This window comes from Hordeum vulgare, chromosome 6H, assembly GCF_904849725.1.
Source record: "Hordeum vulgare subsp. vulgare chromosome 6H, MorexV3_pseudomolecules_assembly, whole genome shotgun sequence".
Lineage (NCBI taxonomy): Eukaryota > Viridiplantae > Streptophyta > Magnoliopsida > Poales > Poaceae > Hordeum > Hordeum vulgare.
In genome coordinates, this window is record NC_058523.1 from 21845598 (window position 1) to 21868152 (window position 22555).

At 43.8% G+C, this 22555-nt stretch overlaps 1 protein-coding gene across 1 annotated transcript; it reads right to left on the bottom strand.

Annotated features, from left to right (window-relative positions):
• Positions 1-12333: 12333 nt before the first annotated feature.
• LOC123404720 (histone H4) lies at positions 12334-12689 on the bottom strand. Its single transcript, XM_045098667.1, has one exon. It carries the CDS (start codon positions 12643-12645, stop codon positions 12334-12336), a length of 312 nt encoding a protein of 103 aa, XP_044954602.1. The 5' UTR covers positions 12646-12689.
• Positions 12690-22555: the final 9866 nt, after the last annotated feature.

The window sequence follows — 22555 nt, forward strand, 5'->3', positions numbered from 1 at the left end:
CAAGGCTATAATAATCAAGCATGAATATGTTTTCATAGAGCTGATCATAAACTCACAATTCATCGGATCCCAACAAACACACCGCAAAAGAAATAGTTACATCATATAAATCTCCAAGAGACCATTGTATTGAGAAACAAAACGAGAGAAAAAGTCATCTAGCTACTGCATACGGACCCGTAGGTCTGATATGAACTACTCACGCATCATTGGAGGAGCACCAATGAGGATGGTGAACCCCTCCGTGATCGTGTTCCTCTTCGGAACGGGCTCTAGATTGGATTTCGTGGCTTTTGGAACTTGCGGTGGCTGAAACAATTTTTCATCAACTCCTCTAGGGTTTTCTGAATATTAGAGTATTTATAGAGCTCAAAGGCGGTGGAGGAGGTTCCCGAGGGCCCCACTAGATCTAGATACCAGGTCGCGCCAAGGGCCGTGGGCGCGCCCTGGTGTCTAGTGGGCTCATCGGGCCTCGTCTGCTGCTCATTCTTACCTCCCAAGTTTCCTTGTGGTCCAAAAAAATCTTCGTAAAGTTTCGTTGCATTTGGACTTCACTTGATATGGATTTTCTGCGAAGGAAAAAAACAGCAGAAAATAGCAACTGGCACTAGGCAATATGCCAATAGGTTAGTCCGAAAAAATGATATAAAATTGCTATAAAATGATCATAAAACATCCAAGAATGATAATATAACAGCATGGAACAATCAAAAATTATAAATACGTTGGTGATGTGTCACTCACCATGGCCATCATCGACCCCTACTAAAGAGATGTACGTGAAGGATGTGTGCAAGAAGAAGAAGGTTGTGTGGCACCGCGCCTTGGTCCGAAGACTGGATGAAGATCACGTCAAATACGCGGTGAAGAACGCGTACGTAAGCTACGAGATGTGCAGGCGGATCATTGACATGAGAAGTGCCTCCGTCTTGCGCTGACCAGCACCTCTCATCACAAGAAGTATGGATGATTTGATGATTATTACTACTAGTTTAGTATGAATATACTTGTTAATTGAGGTGTGAAAATGTTATCTATAGTCAGTAATGTAATTAGATGTTTATTTAGGTTATGCAATCATGTTGTTTTTCTGTAGACAGAGCATAGATGGTATGCAAAGCAAATCACATCGCTTACGATTAAAGAAAGGAACACATGTGTGATGATTTCAACAATCACACACAATTGGGTGTGAGCGAGTGTTTGCCATAGCACACATAGCTTATTATCAAGAATCGTTTGTCTTTTTATCGGCCTTCCCACACAATTCTGATTACTGACATGTTTGTCGGGTATCACACACATCTTGTTACGTCGAATCATTTGTGTTACTTTTGATCATCGCAAATAGTTCGTCCGAGCGACATGTTCGTCGGGTATCACACACAACTTCAAACAGTGAATCGGTTGTGTTATTTTGCCTCATCGTAAACAGTTCATCCGGATGAAATGTATGGCGTACATCACACACACCTTTATCTCATTAAGCGTTTGCATAATTCTGGCTCATCGCAAGCAGTTTGTCTTGAACAATTGTATGTCACGCATCGCACACGCAATTATTTTCTGAATTGTATTTGATGGATCCGCCATCGCACCAAGTTTGCGTTATTAGCAACGGAGCATGAACTATACCGTTTGTAATTCATGCATCGCACACAATTTCGTCGAAGGTTCTCCGATTGATGTGTTGTTTTTGGACCATCCTACAGTAGTGCTATATGAGTAACATCACACATATCAAGACAAAATGAGTCTATAACCTAATAAATAAAGTGTTGCATGACATCACACATATGTTACTACCCACTAAACCCAGTCATACGTCGGGTTGGGCCGGGTTTCGAGCTAGGCTTGTAAAATCCTGACGTTTTTTTCTCAAGCCCGAGCCCAGCCCGAAGTTCGAAATACACTCTTTTATCAAGCTCGAGCCCAGACCGAAGCCCAAAAGCCTGGCCAAAATGTTGTTTTTATTGTTTGCACGTGTAAGCCTAGCCCGAAGCCCGAAAGTCGGGCCCTAAATCCTTAAAAAGAGAAGCCCCGGCCCGGCCCGAACTATCTTTCAGGGTGGAAAATGAAGCCCGAGCCCGGCCCGAATGCCAAGCCCAAAGCCCGGTTTTTTCGGGTCGGGCTGTCCATGCCACGGCTTACTCCCCACTATGGAGGTAGTAAGATAGACCAATAACATATGCATGTTACTAGTCTAAGTTACTCTCCGCTATGGATAGTCTTAGAACAATTCTCTAAACCAAATTTAATTTGCTAAAGGAATTGTGATCATAATTCATTAACATAATTTTGGACCGTTATGAATATGTTAGTGGTGTGTATTACAATAAAATGGCATAAATGCACCAACCAAAATCCTTAGTTTTGCCCAATAGGCATCCCAACATTGTTATGATTCATGGTCGGTGCGGAAAACTGAACCATGTGACCATCAACATTATCCTTGAGGTGGTCAAAGCCGATTAGAAATTATCACATAGTTAAAAATTGACATAAGGATGACACTAGGATAAACCTCGCAAAATGAATTAGTAGATGTCAGTCATTGTCTTTAATTTAATTGTGATAGCCTGGCTTAATAGGTATGATAGTGTACTCGTATCAATAAGAAATTTCTTTTTTTCAGGAGCCCATTCAAACAGAACTCCCGAGTTAAGTCTGCTTGGATTGAAGTAGTTCTAGGATGGGTGACCCCAGGAAGTTGTTTTCAGGTGTGCACGAGTGAGGACAAAGTGCGTAGAAAAGACTAGTGTTGATTTGTGGGGCTAGTTTAGATCCCGTCAGGAGCAATGGCCACCAACGGGTGTGTCCGGGGCGTACAAGTTGGTATGAGAGCCGACCCTCACGGTTACATTGATGTTTGCCGACAGGTGCGCGATCACGTTGTTCATGACGTTTGTGACCCGTCGTGCTACACGGCATGACCCATATATCGGACTGTAGGCACAGACGTATGTGCCAAGAGGGAATGTTCATGTGACACGACGAGGACGTCGGTTCGTCTGAGTGGGGTATATGTGATAGCCTTGCCTAATAGGAATGATAGAGTACTCATATTAATAAGGTATACCTTCTTTACCGGGAGCCCATTCAAACAGAACTCGAAGTTAATCGTGCTTCGCTTGTAGTAGTTCTAGTATGGGTGACCAACCAGGAAGTTGTTCCCGGATGCGCACGAGTGACGACAAAGTGCGCGGAAAATACTAGTGTTCATTTATGGGCCAGTCTAGATCCCGCCTTGAGTAACAACCACCGGCGGATGTGTCCAGGGCGTTACACTACCCCCCCCCCCCCCCTCCACACACACACCTCTAGTGAAAATCTAATTGAAACCGATCAAATCCTTGATTGTGTATGACTTGTTTAGTCCAAATCAAAGCCTAGAAGTAGTTCCGATACCTAAGTCGAGTGCGTGAATGGTATAACCAATGAGTAAATAAAATGTGATCATGGTAATTGATGCGTAAATCGACCATTCGGACAAAGGGCTTACTGCTATTGACGAACGCATGCACGGGGTTAATGATGCTAGTGCTCGTCGTTGAGATCTTGGGTCTGATGCTCAACACTGTTGCTCGCCGTCTAGATCTTCTAATTGTGCCGTCGGTGAGAGAGTGGGGAAAGGGAGAGTGTGCAGCAAGAGAATGGTGATGGGATCTATGGCATCACTTCAGAAAACTATGTGTCATCGTGATGGGATTTATGGCATCACTTCGGAAAACTATGTGTCATCTACCCCACGACCAACCAACCCCCCCCCCCCCCCCCCGCCGGCCGTCCTTGCACGTGCAACCGCCTCCACAGTTGATTCAAGTGTTCTCCGAAACTAGACCCAAAGGTACTTTAAGGTTTGTCTGGGCCAAGATTTCGAGTAACTCGGACAATCAAACGGGACAGCTCATTGGGTCTAGTGTAGTTTACCAAACACATCCAACATGATATACTAGAGTATATAGCAAAAAACTACCACATCACGGGCTAAGGCTATGGAAAACTACCACTTTTCTTAATTTTCCTAAATGCTACCATAAAATTGGTTCGTTGTTCCAAAATACCAAAATGACGATGTGATTTAGAATTAATCTAGTTTACGACAGGTCGTGCCCGCTCCTGAAAAAATTGTTTGTTGACCGTTTGTTTGACCATTAACTTACATGTGGGTCCCGCGTGTAAGTGCTCTCTCTCTCCCTCCCTCCCTCTCTTATCATTGTTATCCCTCTCTTCTTCCCTCGTATCGCTCCTCTCCCGAGCTATCACCACACCCAGCGCCCGGCACAGCCATGGCTACCGCCACCAGGGTTGGCCACAACCACGCCATGGGGAGCACCGCCGCTAGGGCCGACCACCACTAGGCCATGGGGAGCACCGCGGCTAGGGCCGACCACCACCAGGCCATGGGGAGCGCTGCCGCTAGGGCCGACCACCACCAAGCAATGGGGAGCGCCGCCACCAGGGTCAGCCACAACCAGGCCATGGGAGCACCGCCGCCAGGTCCGGCCACCACCATGTCATGGGAGAGCAGCAGTAGTGGCATGCAGCATGAAGGAGCAGCAGCGGCACGCAACAGCTGGAAGGAGCTAGTCAGGCATGGCGTCGCCCGTCGTGGCTGCGGCGTCCCTCCAGGAGCAGCTCCAAAACGGGGCTATGCGGCACTTGGAACTCCAACTCCTTCACGTTCATTGACACCCGGGCCGGACGCCATTAGGACAATGCCGCCAGCCGCTCCAACCATCGACCACACCCGGCTTAGCCACGAGATCGAGCATGGGCGAGAGCAGCCCGCCGTCACCGCTGCTTCCCGTCCGCCATGGCTTTCGTAGCCACGGCCAGAGCAACGTCGACCGATCGGCAAAGGTCCCTTCTTCAGCTCCGGCGACAAGCTCGCGGGCGAGGACCTGATTGTTTTTTCATTTTCCAAGGACCCGATTGCTTTTTATATTTTTTTTTCACAAACCCAATTGTATTTCAAAAAATAGTTGGGCCCACCTGTCATAACCTGTTAACGGTCAACCTCACGAGTGGACCCGAGCTGCCATAATAAAAATAGTCATGAATGTGACATGGTAGTTTTTTGGAACAACGAAGCATTTTGGAAAACTAAGAAAAGTGGTAGTTTTCCATAGCCCTAGCCTGTAATGTGGTTTTGCTATATACTCTCACTAGTGGGGACAGGGCCTTCCCTGCCCGTAAAAGGCTTTAGTCCCGGTTCACGACCTTTAGTCCCGGCCCTGTTCCAAGCCGGGACCAAAGGTGCTCCATGTGGCCGCCTCGGAGGGAGTACCTTTAGTCCCGGTTCTACTTACGAACCGGGACTAAAGGATCAGTCTGTTTTTTTTTTACCCGAAAAGGTAGATTTTTTTAATTTTTTTCAAATTTTATTTTTGACTATTTTTTATGTTTTATTCCAATTTTCTAATCTCTGAATTATTTGATAATTTAATCTCTAATCACCCATCCTCACTGCTCTAGCGTGGATCACTCATTTCAAATCGTCTAACTTCCCGGCCGATCACCCATCCTTTCACTGCTTCAGCCCGAGCACGCTTAACTTTCTGTTTCTATCGCCCCTAGTTGCCAAGTGTGCACTTGTTGTTTTTCCTGACAATAGTAAGCTATCAATCCTAAATAACATGGGTCTTGATGTCATGTCACATGATTTAATTTTTCGAATTACAAACAATTATTAAAATAAACTTAATAAGTGACAATAATAGTGAATTTCAATGAAAACAACCTAATATTTTTAAATAAAATTATTTTTCTTTTTTTTTGGAAAAAACTTCTTTTTGAAATAACTTCTTTTCCATTTGGAATTTTGAGCATATGAGAAAACTTCACCGGGCAAGCCCGGGTGAAATCGAGTACCAATTTTTTCTAGTTTTTTTTTATATATTAATTTTTTTTGGACGTCGTATGCAAAAGTTATGGCCGTTTATTTTTTTTCCTTTTTTTGCAAAAACGGTCAAAATTCATATCTCAAAATTTCTATACCGACTAGACACTAAACCTAACAACATCTCAAAGGATTTTATTTTTTGAAGATTTTATCATTTTTGTTTATTTTTTTGAAGATTTTATCATTTTTGTTTATTTTCTACAAAACTCAAAGTATCAAGGTTTCAGACGAAAACCCATCTACTACAAAGGCATTTTTTTAAAATTAATTGAACTGTAGATTTTTTTGTGCATTAAATATGCACCATACTACAACATGTTAAAATCTACAGAAAGAACTAACTAAAAATAATAAAAAAAACAACAATTAAATGACTAAAACAACTATATAAGCAAAAAAATATTTCTTTAATTAAAACACTAATTTAAATTATTCTAAAAATAACCAAATAAATATTACTGTGACAACAATCTAACACATGAGTGGGAGCAAAAAGAATTAAATTAAAAACTATTTGTAAACTCAAGTTATTCAAAAACTGGGTTTGAAGCAAATTTAAACAAATTCAAATTTAAACCATTCAAATTTGAAAACTAATGGCACAAACAGAAACTAGACAAAATTTTGAATCTAATGCAAAAAGAATCAATCAAGAACATCAAATATCCTAAAAGATATAAGCAATTTAAAACAGAAACTACAAACAAGAATTTAAAAACAGAAAAAAAATCTGAACACCTTTAGTCCCGGTTCGTGACACGAACCGGGACTAAAGGTCTACCCTTTAGTCCCGGATCAAGACACCAACCGGGACTAAATCCTCCAAACCCTTTAGTCCCGGTTCGAGACACGAACCGGGACTAAAGGTCCAAGACACGAACCGGGACTAAATCCTCCAAACCCTTTAGTCCCGGTTCGAGACACAAACCGGGACTAAAGATCCCATTTGAACCGGGACTAATGCCCGACCGGCGCCTTTGCCGCTCGAACCGGGACTAATACTAACATTAGTCCCGATTCGTAAAGGAACCGGGACTAATGTGTTTTTCGAGCCCGAACCAAAGCCCTGTTTTCTACTAGTGTCTGATACACTATGTTGGATGGTGATGTAGATGATAGCATGAATAAGTAGTAGTTCGCTTACTCTCTTAGAAATGTTTAGGAGATTTTTGAATGCCTTGAAATTGGATTCTTCACAGAGTTTGTTATCACAATCGACCTGGTCATGTAGTACCTTGTCTATCTGATATTGTAGTGTTTTGAAATTCCTCTTTGACATGCCTTTCAGAATTCTTGTGGTGGTCTTGGGTCTTGAAGATGCTTGATCGACTAGTGTATCTGTATAAATGCCCGATTCCTTCATAAATATAAAATTGCTACGCAGAAGTGTTATGTTATACTATATATTTTTACCGCGGACAGTGGGGCATGGACTGAGATCCATAACTAGCGGCTAGCCAGCCATTGGATGAACGATGGACAGCCCAGATCAAGTAACGTAGGAGAACTACCGTAGACAACATTGTAGGAGTTACACTGTAGACAGAACATTGTAGACGAGTTCATGTAGGTCAAATATGGTAGCTACATTGTAGACTGAACATTCTAGGGTCAAAATTTTCCACGAATATGTTCGTCAAATATGGATCATGTGACTTGCCCTCTTTCCACACCGTCTGATCCATATTTTTCCACCAATCTGTTCGTCAAATATGGATCAGACGGTGTGGAAAGAGGGCAAGTCACCGTTATTGTTTACCGGTGACTCGCTGTCAGCAAGTCATTGGATCTTAGTCCGTGGGGCATCATGGGGCACAGGTAGAAATCGTATCTATGAGGTCAAAATTTTGCCATTCCAGGCAGAAAATTCTGGATGACTCCTGTATCTACTAGCATGACTTACAATTATTCCAGGCACAAGTATTTCTTCCAATTCACAGTTACTTACTAGCATGACTCCCGTATTACCATCTTCATATCTCAAAACTATATGCAAGGAATCAAACTTTTCATCCTATTCAATGCACTTAATATGAAAGTTTTTATTATATCGCTCTTGGATGCCCATTATATTAGGACTAAATTCATAACCTAAACCAATTACCATGTTGTTTAAAGACTCCCAAAATAATATAAGTGAGGTAAGAGAGTTTAATAATTTTAATAAAATAAAACACCGCCGTGCTCTAAAAGATATAAGTGAAGCACTAGAGCAACATTGCCTAGCTCAAAAGATATAAGGGAAGCACATAGAGTATTCTAATAAACTCACGATTCAGCGTGTATCTCTCAAAATATGTGTGCAGCAAGTATGATTGTGTCAAACTAAAAGGTAAAGACTCATATCATACAAGACCCTCCAAACAAAACACATATCATGTGGTGAATAAAAATATAGCCTCAAGTAAATTTACCAATGGATTGAAGACGAAAGAGGGGATGCCTTCCGGGGCATCCCCAAGCTTAGGCTCTTTGGTATCCTTGAATATGGCTTGGGGTGCCTTGGGCATCCCCAAGCTTAGGCTCTTCCCACTCCTTATTCCATAGTCCATCAAATCTTTACCCAAAACTTGAAAACATCACAACACAAAACTCAACAGAAAACTCTGAGATCCGTTACTATAAGAAAAATAAATCACCACTTTAGGTACTATTGTGAACTCATTCTTTATTTGTATTGGTGTAATATTTACTGTATTCCAACTTCGAATACTTATGTAACTCTAAAAATTCTGAAAAAATAGTAAAATCAGGGACAAATGTATATAGATACTGTGTAAAAATTTCAGATCAAAACCACGTTCCAGTGAATTTACAAAAGTCTTGGACTTAGAGCAAAAGTTTCTGTTTTTCAGCTAAATCAACTTGCAAACACCGTAGACCATCCCAAAGGTATTACTTGGCTCAAAAGCTAATTAAAACAAGAAAACACAATTATTACAGAGGTAATAATGTATGCAGAACTCAAAAACAAAAGCATAAAACAAAAGCATAAAAATTAAATTGGGTTTCCTCCCAACAAGCGCTATTGTTTAACGCCCCTAGCTAGGCATAATGATTTCAATGATGCTCGCATAAAGGTAAAGAATTGAGACACAAAGAGAGCATCATGACTCATATGGAAAGCATATTTAAGTCTAACCCACTTCCTATGCATATGGATTTTTTTAGCAAACAAATTATGGGAACAAGAATCAATTAGCATAGGAAGGCAAAAGAAGTATAATTTCAAATTTTCCAACACATAGAGAAGAAACTTGGTATTATTGCAATATGTAAAAGCATATGTTCCTCTCTCATAGTAATGTTCAGTAGCATCATGAATAAATTCAACAATATAACTATCACAGAAAGCATTATTTTCATGATCCACGTGCATAAAATTCTTACAATCTTCCAAGGTAGTGGGATTAACATTTACTAAAGTCATGACCTCTCCAAACCGACTTTTATCAAAAAAATTGTAAGATTGAACACTCTCCAAATATGTGGTATTCTTTTTACCTAAAGTTGACACTCTTCCAAACCCACTTTCGATACTATTGCAAACCTTATTATCAATAACATATTCATCATGAGGATTAAATAAATTTTCAAGATCATAGGAAGCATCACCCCAGTAATGATCATTACAATGAGTAATGGACATGACAAAATTATCATCCCCAAGCTTGTAGTTTTGCATATCATTAACATAGTTGACATTAACATAATTTATAGATATGAAAACATGCATATAAGAATTCAGAGAAGATTCAAATAATATTCGTAGATAATCTGAACATAAACCCATAATTCGTCGGATCTCGACAAACACACCGCCAAAAGAGTATTACATCGGATAGATCTCCATGAAGATCATGAAGAACATGGTATTGAAGAACAAAGAGAGAGAAGAAGCCATCTAGCTACTAGCTATGGACCTGTAGGTCTGTGGTGAACTACTCACGCATCATCGGAGGGGCAATGGAGTTGATGTAGATGCCCTCCGTGATCGATTCCCCCTCCGACATATTACCGGAAAAGGCTCCCAGATTGGATCTCACGGGAACAGAGGCTCCCGGCGGTGGAAAAGTATTTTTTGGTCTCGTTTTGGTATTGGGGAATATTTGGAAATTTGTAGGCCAAGGATTAGGGTTAGGAGAGTTGCAGGGGGCACAAGCCATCCTCCCCCCCCCCCTAGGACGCGCCCTGCAGTCTTGTCACCTCCCGGCAGGTCTCCTGCCCCTTCTCCAAGTCTGGCAGATGACTTTTGGTCCAAGAAAAATCATTCCAGAGATTTTATTTCGTTTGGACTCCATTTAATATTCTTTATCTGCAATACTCAAAAACATGGAAAAAAACAGAGGCTGGCACTAGGCTCTAGATTAATAGGTTAGTCCCAAAAATAATATAAAATAGCATATTAATGCATATAAAACATCCAAAACAGATAATATAATAGCATGGAACAATCAAAAAATATAGATACGTTGGAGATGTAATACTTCCTGTCGGCCATGGTTATCGTAGCCACGGCCAGAGCAACGTCGACCGACCATCAAAGATCCCTTCTTCGACGCTGGCGACAAGCTCGCGGACGAGGACCTGATTGCTTTTTTTATTTTCCACGAACTCGATTGCTTTTTATATTTTTTCACACACCCAATTGTATTTCAGAAAATAGTTGGGCCCACCTGTCATAACCTGTTAATGGTCAACCTGACGAGTGGACCCGAGCTATCATAATAACATTTAAAGTTAATCAACATAGTCATCAACGTGACATGGTAGTTTTTCAGAACAGCGAAGCATTTTAGAAAATTAAGCAAAGTGTAGTTTTTCGTAGCCCTGGCTTCGAATGCGGCAGTTTTTTGCTATCTACTCTCATACACTATATTGGATGGTGATGTAGATGATAGCTTGAATAGGTAGTAGTTTTGCTTACTCTCTTAGAAATGTTCAGGAGATTTTTGAATGCCTTGAAATTGGATTCTTCACACACTTTGTTTTCGCAATCGATCGACTTGGTCATGTAGTACCTTGTCTAGCTGATATTGTAGTGTTTTGAAATTCTTCTTTGACATGCCTTCAGAATTCTTGTGGTGGTCTTGGATCTTGAAGATGCTTGATCAACTAGTGTATTTGTACAAATGCTCAATGCGTTCATAAATCTAAAATTGCTACGCAGAAGTGTTATGTTATATATATTTTTACCGCGGACAGTGGGGCGTGGACTGAGATCCAGTGACTGGCCACTCACAACGTAACTGGCGGCTCACCAGCCATTGGATGAACGATGGACAGCCCAGATCAAGTAACGTAGCAAAAGTACCGTAGACAACATTATAGGAGTTACATTGTAGACTGAACAATGTGGACGAATTCCTATAGGTCAAACATTGTAGATATGATATTTTTCCACGAATATGTTCATCAAATATGGATCGGACGGTGTGGAAAGAGGGCAAGTCACCGTTATTGTTTACCGGTGACTCGCTGTCGGCAAGTCATTGGATCTTAGTCCGTGGGGCATCATGGGGCACAGGTAGAAATCGTATCTATGAGGTCAAAATTTTGCCATTCCAGGCAGAAAATTCTGCCAGGCCCACCTCCGCATGTAAAATTTACCGGCAGTCATACCTGCTTCTGTTGTATCAATCAGCAAACAGACTTAAGGGGGAAAAAGCAAACAGACTTAAGGGGGGAAAAGCAAACAGACTTAATTAAAATTCACCACACACCAACAGCAATTACGTTTTACATGTATTTATACTGTACACTGGCAATAAAAAGATGAAAAGCGGTAACATTTCACCAATCAGCACCAAACACATGTTTAACACCTCACCAGTCATGAGTAATAACACTAATAACTTGATATCATAGGCAAGTCACAACAAAACAAATAGTTCGACATCAAATGTACTACCCCAACGGACCAACACGGGCACACAGTGCACAAGTTTGACATCACAGATAATAGCTCAAACACATTGCAGCTTTGGAAATAACTCAATCACTAGAAGTTGGACATCACAATGGAGGAACAAAAGTACTCCTGCCACCTGACCTTCTTCAGCCTGAACCCACCAAAACACTGAAGCTAGCAAATTAAGATTTGGTTTTCAGAAACCACTAAGCACTGAAGCCAAACACAAACAGGATTTGGGGGCAGAAATTTACAAAGCGAGACAATGGTGGATTCAAGAACGCACTGGTAATCTCTGACCACACCCACGAACAAACATCGACAGAGCCATAGATTACTGACGAGCTCAGGGGTAAAACACTGCGATTTCCATTCCATCCTAGTACATCCAAACACAGAGCAATGAACAGCAGCGAGATGCGGCCATTACACTGAACAAAATGAACACTGAACAACAAGCATGGCTAGCTACGAATCTGGGGGCGCGAGGTGGGTTCGACTGGATGGAGCAGGAGGCCTAGCCGCCGAATCCGTAGAGGGTGCGTCCCTGTCGTTTGAGCGCGTAGACGACGTCCATGGCAGTGACGGTCTTGCGGCGGGCGTGCTCGGTGTAGGTGACGGCGTCGCGGATGACGTTCTCGAGGAAGATCTTGAGCACGCCGCGGGTCTCCTCGTAGATGAGCCCCGAGATGCGCTTCACGCCGCCACGCCGTGCAAGACGCCGGATGGCCGGCTTGGTGATGCCCTGGATGTTGTCGCGGAGCACCTTCCGGTGACGCTTGGCGCCGCCCTTGCCGAGGCCCTTCCCTCCCTTGCCGCGGCCGGACATGGTTTTCTTGGAGCTGATGGAACTGGAAGAAAATGGAGGAGGAGCGGTGGTGCCGGCGGCTGGTGGTGGTGAGAGTCGGGAGGAATGGAAGGGGGATTTAACAAGGGGGGCGGGTGCAGCCTGCCGTTGGATCTGTACGGGATTGGACGGCTAAGATGGTGATCCGGGAGAGAGAGGGTGCGGATCGGTGACGTGGCACTTAAATCTCATCTTTGGTGAGGCGGGCTGCAGGCCAAAACATTTGGAGTTTGCCGGTTCCAACCCACCCTGTGGCTATGGATACACTAAGACACTAAACTGATACGTCCATCAGACAAAACATGGATTATCAACCAAATCATAGGCTTGAAATTTTCACTTATGAAAGGTAAAAGAAGTAATTTTCACTTACTAAAACACACAAAAATACTAAGAATCTTCATGTCAAGCATGGGGCCAGGAGCGAAATAAGATTTGGGGCCCTTATGGCAACTCCAACGCGCCGACTCAAAAGAAGTTTGTTTTTTGTCTGTTTCAGTCGTACGCCGGCCTGTCCGGTCCGCTTTTTTAAATGTGTTAGCACACGCATCCAACTGGTGGATCGTGTGTCGGCCTCTCAATCGGTATTTTGACAGTAAAATAATAGAAGAAAGGTGGATGTGGTGGGTCAGCAAATTAAATAAGTAGGCAAAGATGGGTGTATGGTTGTGTGACAATTGGATCAGGCCGGACACATGCGGCCGGTGCAGACACAAAAAACGTTCACTTTGTGTCCGCTCGCGAGCCAAATGTGACCCAAATTAGCGCCAAAAATGGGTCCGCGGGGACAAAAAGCGGACACAAAATGGAAATGAATCTCCGTGTTGGGCCATCACTTCTATCCACGCCGACCTATGCGGACGCAGGCCGACGAAATGGGTACTCCTGTTGGGGTTGCCAATCCGTAGAGGGTGCGTCCCTATCGCTTGAGCGCGTAGACGACATCCATGGCGGTGACGGTCTTGCGGCGGGTGTGCTCGATGTGGGTGACGGCATTGTGGATGACGTTCTCGAGGAAGATCTTGAGCACGCCGCGGGTCTCCTTGTAGATGAGCCCCGAGATGCGCTTCACGCCGCCCCAGCAAGCCCGACGGCGGATGGACGGCTTGGTGATGCCTTGGGTGTTGTCGCGTAGCACCTTCCTGTGGCGCTTGGCGCCGCCCTTGCCGAGCCCCTTCCTGCCCTTGCCGCGACCGGACATGGTTGACGGGCTTCCTCCCTTGGAGCTGAGTGAGATGGAAATGGACGAGGAGAGGTAGTTGCGGCGGCTGGTGGTGGTGAGAATGCGAAGGAATGGAAGGGGATTTAACAAGGATGGAGGGTGCATGTAGTGCCCCAAGTGTAAAGCTTTCCCTTTTTGTAACCTTCCATGTGGGACCACCTTGACATTGATATGAGAGAGTCCCTTTGCATGTATGATTTCATGTGTCTCTTATTTTCTTCTCCCTTGCATGCATGCATACCATAATGTTTCATGCCATGTGTTCTTGTTGTGATTGCATGTGATCTTGCTAGGTGTGATTTTGTGAATTCATGTGTTGGTGCACATGTGATGATGTGGTGTGAAGTAGTGAAGTGTGGTGCTTGGCATTATTTTTCAAACCCCCTTGTTAGTTTCAAACCTTTTCTCTCTTTTATTCCCAAGTTCAATTCATACTTGCCCCTATGCTGTTTTAAAAATGTTACGCCTTTAGTGCATTTTAGTTGGAGTGTGGGCATGTAGGAGAGGGGTTTTTAAAACCTATTTTGTTTGGGGTTTTCCTTTATTTCAGATTTAATTAAATCTGATTGAAAATTATTTTTAGTTGCCCAAATAGTCATTTTGGTATTTTATTTATTTGGGGCATAATTCCCTTATGCCAAGGGATGTCTTGTCTCTATTTTTTATGCCCTTAGTTTTCCCTAGGAATATTAGTTGTTGTGATGTTGTTTTTATATTAGAAAGGGCCAAGTTTTTCCCTCCTTCTCTCCTAGCGCTACAGCAGCCCAACTCCTCCCAGGCCCATACCCCTTCGCAGCACAGCAGCCCAGCACCGTCCCTCTTCTTCCTCACGACGACGTCACCCTGTACGATCGAGCCTCAGCCTCCCGATCTCTCCTCCCTCGATCTTGCGGCTCCAGCTCGCCCCCCTAGGGCGATATAAGCTGCTCCTCGCCTCCCCCCTGCAGCTAGGGTTCTTCCTCTCCCTCCTCTTCTCCCTCCAGCGCCGACAGAGAGTCCCTCGTCGTCCCCAACGCCATGAGCAGCTCCGGGTCGAGCTCGACGCCGGCGTAGCTTCGACCTCGTCACCTCCCCGTAGCTGCGCAAGCAAGAGGACCCAGGTGGGGTTCCATTTTTGCCGGAGCCGGAGCCGGGACTTCTTCCTCGACGTCCATGACGTGCGTCTTCTTCCTCGACTCCGGCAACCCTTCCTGCAGCAGATCGACGCCGCCTCTGCTTCCACTTCGTCGTCGCCCTCCTCTCTCGTTCCCCCCTCGGTGAGCAGCGCTAGACCCCTCTCTTCCCTCTCTAGCGCGTTAGACTCGAGCCCCTCGTCGATGGTGCTCTGTTCGGTTGCAGAAGCAGAGTGCAACGCAACAGTAGACAATAGCTTGTGCTCGTTGATAGCTGCGGCAATAGGATGGTTTCGAGGCAGGAATGGATCCCGTGCGGATCCTACTTCACCCCCCCTACAGCGTGGTATGGCTGGTGGTAGCCGTGGTAGCCGACGTCGTCCTCCTCTGGTTCGGTCGCCGGCGTAATGCTTTGTAGCAGAAGGGTTGCTCTTCAGAGCTAGCTCCCGTTCGCTGTCAAGTTCCCGCAACATAGTGTAGTGGTGTGTCTCCTTGATTGCAACCAGCAGGTGCAGGGTTTGACTCCCCTTGGTGCACCCCCTTTTTCCCCTGCTTTCCCTTTCCTGGTCGACAGTAGCTAGCAGAGTTGAGGTATTCTTGCTATTTGCTTCTTCTCTGTCGAAGCAAAGTCAGTAGCAGGGTGGCAACAACAGAGTTAGGTTGCAGAGAGGGCCTGGGTTCGACCCCCCCCCCCCGGCTTGTTATTTTTTTCTTTCCCTGTGTTATTTTTTTGTTCCTTGCTGTGTAATTTTGCTGCTAGCAACAGTTATTGCAGTGCATGTGATTCAAGAGTTGTTATGCTAGATTTTCCTTTTTGTTTTGTTGTGTCCTTGTTGCTGCAAGTGTAGGTTATATGTAGATGTGTGTGTAAGGATTATGTGGGTGTTTGCACTAGGTGTAGTGGTTGAATGTGTGCATGTGTACATGGTGTGTGTGTTGGCACACCTACATGAGGTGATTGTGGTGCATGTGTGGTGTGCATCTCAAACACATGGTCTAGGGCTCATGTGCCCTTGGAATGTGTGTGTGTGTGTGGATAGGCATAAATTGTGCTTATGTGACTTAGTGTGCATATACTTGTGTGCATGTGGATGTGGAGTGGTGTGTGTGAAGCACACACACATGAACATATTTCATGTGCACCATGGATTGTGAGCATGTGCTTGTGTGTGTGGAATCCCCACCTACTAGAACAAGGTGCACCTTCATATGTCCATACGTGAGTGGTGCATGTAGGTATGATTGGGAATGGTGATGGCCATGGCACACGCACATGGGGTCAAAACCCTCATGTCAGTATTGGTGTTGTGGTCATGCAAGTGCTAGTGTAGATAGTGTTCTAGTGATTTTGCACATGTGATGTTGCACTATTCACTACTTAAGATTCTATGGAGTTTTTCTTCTCTAGTTCGTGGTCACTTGTTCCAAGTAAGTTCCTACATATTATATATGATTTTGGGGTAGAATCTCCCAAGGAATCCAGTGGTGAAGCTAGTTTTTCCATTGGGACACTTTCTGGAGATGACATATTCAGATTTGTTCCAAGTTTGCTCCTTGTTTCCATGGTATAGGATGAGCCCAAGGGCATGATTTCTTGTGTGGTAGTAGTAGGTGTTCATCTCTATATCATGTTGGTATCATTTCTCTCTTAGTGTATCTTGTGTGCAAGTTGTGCCTAGACAAAGTGGGCATGTGGCTGTAAAATCCAGATTAGTGAAAATCTGAGATTTTCACCAAGTCTGAGAATCTGTTTATATTTTCTTATCCTGTTGATGAGGTTGTTCAGGTCAATGTGTTGTGATATAGCCTTAGCTTGCAACTAGAAAGTTGAAGCTGATATGTTTGTCTAGCTCCCTGTAAAATTTCATTTCATTTGGAGTCCTGTAGATATTGTTTTGGCTGCTGTCAAAATGCTTCAGAGCATAGGCAGAAAGTGAGAATCTGGAATTTTCACTAAGTCCCTGAAAACTGATATTTTTGGGCAAGTTTGCAGCCTTGTATCTTTCTGTGTTTAATTCCTTTTTGTGTGATTCTTGCTTGTGCTTTTAGTATTCTTGGATAGCTACAGCCACATATATTATTTGTCATATTTGGGTGGCTGTAGGTGCTTTGCTTGTAGCTCACAAAGTGCTATGGTGCAGTTTATGACAGATTGTGTAGTTTTGTCATTTTGATGTTTGTGAGTGCTTAGTTGATGATGTGGTGTTCTTACTTGCTCCACCACATTCATGATGGTTTGTTTTATGTCTTGGAAACCTGGAAATACCAGAGTTGTGCCATTTGAGTGTGTGGTGATGATTTTAACATGTAGGGCTTCATATCTTGTTTCGTTGATTCCCGTTGATCCGTAGCTCCGATTGTAATGTTCTTTATATGCTTTTACATCGTTTTCTCGAGAAGCATCTGATCATGTCATTATCATGCATGTCCAAATAGCTTAGGATGCAGTTCTGTACAGGAACATGTATTTGCTTCTCATGCTTGTGCTAGAGATAGAAATAGTGATGCATGCTCATATTCATCTCATGCATCATGTGCTTGTTGCATCTTGAGGTGTTGTTGTTCATTGGATGTTATTCTTATGTTGGATAGCACCGGGATCGGAGAACGAGTTCGTGGATTCAGGAGAGTACGTGCAGGACGATCAAGAACCGTTCCAAGCTGAGGATATCATAGGCAAGATGATATGACCTTGATTCCATCTCTAGACTTGTTATGCTAGATTACGTTTCCTTGTCATATGCTCGCTGCCTACCACTGAAATTAAAATGCCTCCTGGTATGCCATGAAACCAAACACTTATCCCTTCCTAGCAAACTTGAATGGCTAAGTAGGCTTTGCTCGGCTACTAATGTTAGCGTTGCTAGATGCAGATGCTTTGTCTCATGTGACAACATGAGCTTGATATCATTATCTTAAATTCTGTTATTTAATTAATGCACCTATATACTTGGTAAATAACGGAAGGCCTAGCGTTTTGCCGGGTGCTTTGTTCCGTTATTGCCGCCATAGTTACCGGCTACCGGTGTTTGATTCCATATTGATCGCTCCTAGCACGTTCGGGGTTGTTATGGGAACCCCCTCGATAAATCGCGTAGTGTTAAGACTTATCCGGCAGGACTCAACATTGGTGTTAATTTGCTAATCACTTAATAATAATCTGCATAGGGAATGATCACCCCGAGGATCTTTAATCAACAACCCGGGTCAGTGCTCCTCATGAGTGTTGGTCCAAAATGGTCTGCCTGCGGGGCCACCACAAGGAAACTTGAGGTTTGGCACCCGTAGCTAGTTCCATCCGGCGTGTCCTGAGACTGAGATACGCGGCTCTTATCAGGGTCGTCGACACGTCGGGAGGTCCTGCTAGTCTTGTCTTACCTTAGCAATATATCTCGCGTATAGGAATCCCGGTGAAGCTTTGGTTCTCCCCAGAGTTGAGGTTTTCCTCTAAGGAATCTGACGAGATCACGAGATTCGTGATAGAGGATTACTTTGCGGCCCGTGTACGTTTGTGATGGACTAGTTGGAGCATCCCTGCAGGGTTTAATCTTTCAGAAAGCCGTGCCCGCTGTGATGTGGCAACTTGGAATATTTTGTTAACATCCGGTAATAGATAACTTAAACATAAGCTAATAAAATTGCCAACTGTGTGCGTAACCGTGACTATCCCCTCGAAGATCTCTCTTCGATCGGGAACACGGTGGGGTTATGAATGACGTAGGTAGGTGTTCAGGCTCACTTAGTGATAAAGTATTATCGACCGCTAGTATAGACCACCTTCATACAAGTTCTACGTAAGTTAGCCACCATATCAAGCTTAGGATGCTGCAACCTAAATACTCCACCTTACAACCAAATAACTTGACTAGTTCTGGCACCGAGGTCATAGATTGCTGAGTCCCCGTGGCTCATAGATTCCTTCACAACAACAGCAGGTTCAGGTACCCCAGAGACACGTGATCCCGACGGCACGCAGCTGGCGTGGCAGTACGATGAGGAGACCAACCGCCTGTACGTGAACTATCCAGAAGATTGAGGCGTGGTCGTGATCGTGGGCCAGCAGGCAGGGTAGCATGGCCATTTCCCTTGTTTTGTAGTCCTTAGCGGAACTACTTTGATTGTATATGTGATGTACTCTTATATATTAATGAGATGGCAATTGAATCCCGGATTGTCAATCTGTTGTTATTATGTATGTGCTATGATACCTTGTTTGCGAGACGCTTAGATACGCTGCTTTCCAATTCGGGGCCTCGATCCCCAGATCGGAATGGACCGCATCTTAGTCGTTACAGTGCAGCCTGTCGTCAGGTTCATTCACAAGTGGATGGTCAAGATGACGATCCGGGAGAGAAAGGGCGCGGATAGGCGACATGGCTCCAAAATTTCATATCCAAAGAGAAGCCGGGCGACAGCTCAAAAATATTTGAATTTTGCGAGTTCGAGGCGAGACATCATTGGTACTACTCTGATTCTTGCAACAAATTCTTCCGTTTTATTCACCACATGTGAAAATTAAAGAAGTGAAAAGGAATTGAATGCCACATTTCCAATGTAGATTAACTAGTAGTACTCCATAAAACACAATACTATAGATTTATTTAAGAGGACTATAGCTTCCATAAAACACAAGACATAACATTAGTTACCAAACAAATTACAAAATAAGGATTTTGACATGACTCTAAAATGTTTTTGTTTTTTAAAAAATGTTCTAAATTTCAAATAGTTGTCGTTTAAAAAAAAATCATAACTTCAAAAAAAATTGAAATTTCAAAAACTGTTTGTTTTTTAAGAAAATGTTTGGTATTTTTTGAAATTTTTGGTATTTTCAAAAAATGTTCGAAATATCAAAAATTTGTTCAAATTTTAAAGTAAGTTTGTGTTCGAAAATTGTTCTTAAATTTCGTTAAATGTTCTTACTTCTACAAAATGTACCAAATTTCAAAATAATATCCTTCCCAAACTTTGCTCATAAATTCAAAAAAGAATGGATTTTCAAAAAATGATCTTCAAATTTGAAAAATGTCTTTGCTTTTTCGAAAAATGTTCTAAATTCTAAATATTTGCCGTTTTTAAAAAGCATTCATAACTTCAAAAATTGTCCAAGATTTCCAAAAAATGTTCGTTATTTTCAAAAGAAAAACCGAAATATCAATAAATTTGTTCATTTTTAAACTAAGTATGTGTTCGAAAATTGTTCTTAAATTTCTAAAAAATGTTCCAAATTTCAAAAAAATTCATTTTCAAACATTTTTATAAATTCAAAAAATATTCTGGATATTCAAAAAATATTCTTGAAATTTGAAAAATGTTTTTGCTTCAAATTCGAAAAGAAAAGAAAAAAGGAAAGGAAATAAACAAAAAAGGAAAAAAGGAGCACAAAAAGAAAGAAAAAAGGAAAATATCAGATTTTCTTATGACAAAAAAAACTGGGTCCTAGTCGGGGCGACCCCCTTGCATCCGCTCGGTAGTTCGTCGCAACGAGGGCAGATAGGAGGTCGCCTTCTTCGGCGCCTTAAACGCGTCAACATGTTGTTCGCGTCCACTGTAGCACGCCGATCGATGAAGGAAATCGACACAAATAACGTTGGAAAAGGACAAAAAAATGGCTCCTCCATGATTCAAACTCGCATCTCATATGTTTGTTCAAGCTTAGTTAACCACTAATAGGATATGTGTACGGAGAAAGCCTTCACATACCGGTCCTGCCTAAGCTTACCCATTGCTCTTATTCATACGCGTCAATGTATACAATATTTATCCATGCCTGTTACCCAATAGGATAGATGGGTCCCCGCGGATAAAACAATCATGTTTACGAAACATCAATTTAAACAACTTATAGTCATAAATTGCATCAAATAATATAGTTTACAAAAATAGATTATAACAACAACGTATACTTATAAACAACATCATATAGTCATAAACAATAACACATAGGCATACACTTTCAGTTCAAAAATCCTTTACATAGTGTAGATTGCAGAGATAATTTTGAACTTACATAGACTTTATATGGGTACATTGGTATGTGGGTATGGGTTATATGATCTCATACCCGTACCCGCTCTACCCGATGTGTTTCAGAATTTCTATTTATATACTCATGGGTAATTTTTGTCCCATACCCTTATCATAATAGGTTTTTACTAGCAGGATACGTGGGCATTGGGTACCCATTGCCATCCCTAAGAACCATTTGGCGCTTATGACTGATAATGGCGTAAATAGGATAAGAACAAGTGTGGTCGCGCTATTTAGGATTTTGAGTTATTTTAAAAGAATCATGAATTTGGAGGCCGAAGAGGATCTTCGTCACGACGTCGTCGTCGATTAGGTTCATCGGTAATGGCGCCATGGCGCGCTAACTCGTGGGTTTGGGTGGGTTTTGGGTGTGATTCGGACGACATGGGGAGAGGAGTGAGGGCAAGGCCAACACTAGACCCCATCATGTTCGTGACTATCCTTTGGGGGTAAACGGAGTGACCAGACGGCCCAACTCGCAACCTCATCCGCAAAAAGTGTCTCTTTCTCATCCGCCTCCCTTCATCTTGGGCGCAAAATTGATTTGGCTTTGCGTCCGAAATGGACACAAGCGGACAATTTCTACGTCGTCCTCGTCCGGCCGTGTCTGATGCATGTGACCCCTAGCCCGCGTGTCAATGAAACAAGAGGGGCCCACCTGCCCACCCACTTGCCCCTCTTTCTCTTCCTTTTTCTCTCTCTTCTCCACCCTCCAGTGCACCCATGGCCTCCCCCTCCCACCCGACGCTCCCTCCCCACTCTCGCCTGCTCTTCCCGCTCCAGCTCCTGCCCCTTTGCCCGCCTTGATGCCGCCACGCTCCGAAGTCGCGTCCTCTCTTTGCTCCCCTCCACTGCCGAGCAGTCGCGACTCGCTGGTGAGGTAGCGCGGCTCTCCTTGTCCGCACGCGCATGAGTTCCCAGCCCGGCGAGTTGCGTCCGCTAGCAATGGCCTCCCCGACTGCGCTGCCATTCTAGATGCCGCCACCGCCCTGGCCGTGTCTACAGGCTTGGTCTCCATGAATATCTGCAATGACCTCCCTTCCCGCCCTTTCTCCGATTAGGGTCGGCAGGCACCGCTGTCTCCATCGCGCCCAACCTTGTGGCCACGCCGGAGCTCCTTTAGCTTATTGCAAACCAGATCGACGCACGCCCAAGGCGAGTAGTGGCAGCTTGCAGGGGTGCGGGAGCTGGAAGGCTGCTGCTGCTACATGTGGAGGCCATCGACGGGCCTGGGCAGCGGTGGCAAGCGGGCACAACAGCAGGGCGGGGCGGCTGAGGAGCAAGCAAGCACGGGTGCGGCGACAGGAAATGAGGAGGACGCGGGCGTGCAGCGCACCGGAGAAGGGCGCAACAGCGGGACTTGCAAGCTGCAGCGCGGGCAGGGGGCTCGGGAGCGAGAAGGTAGTTCACGTGCGGACTCGACGAGCTACAGGCAAGGTGCAGGCATGACCGAAATCACTGTTCTAACCTTGTGGGCCAAGATGTTCACAGACTGAACCCGAGACCGAAGTATTTCACGATCTGACCC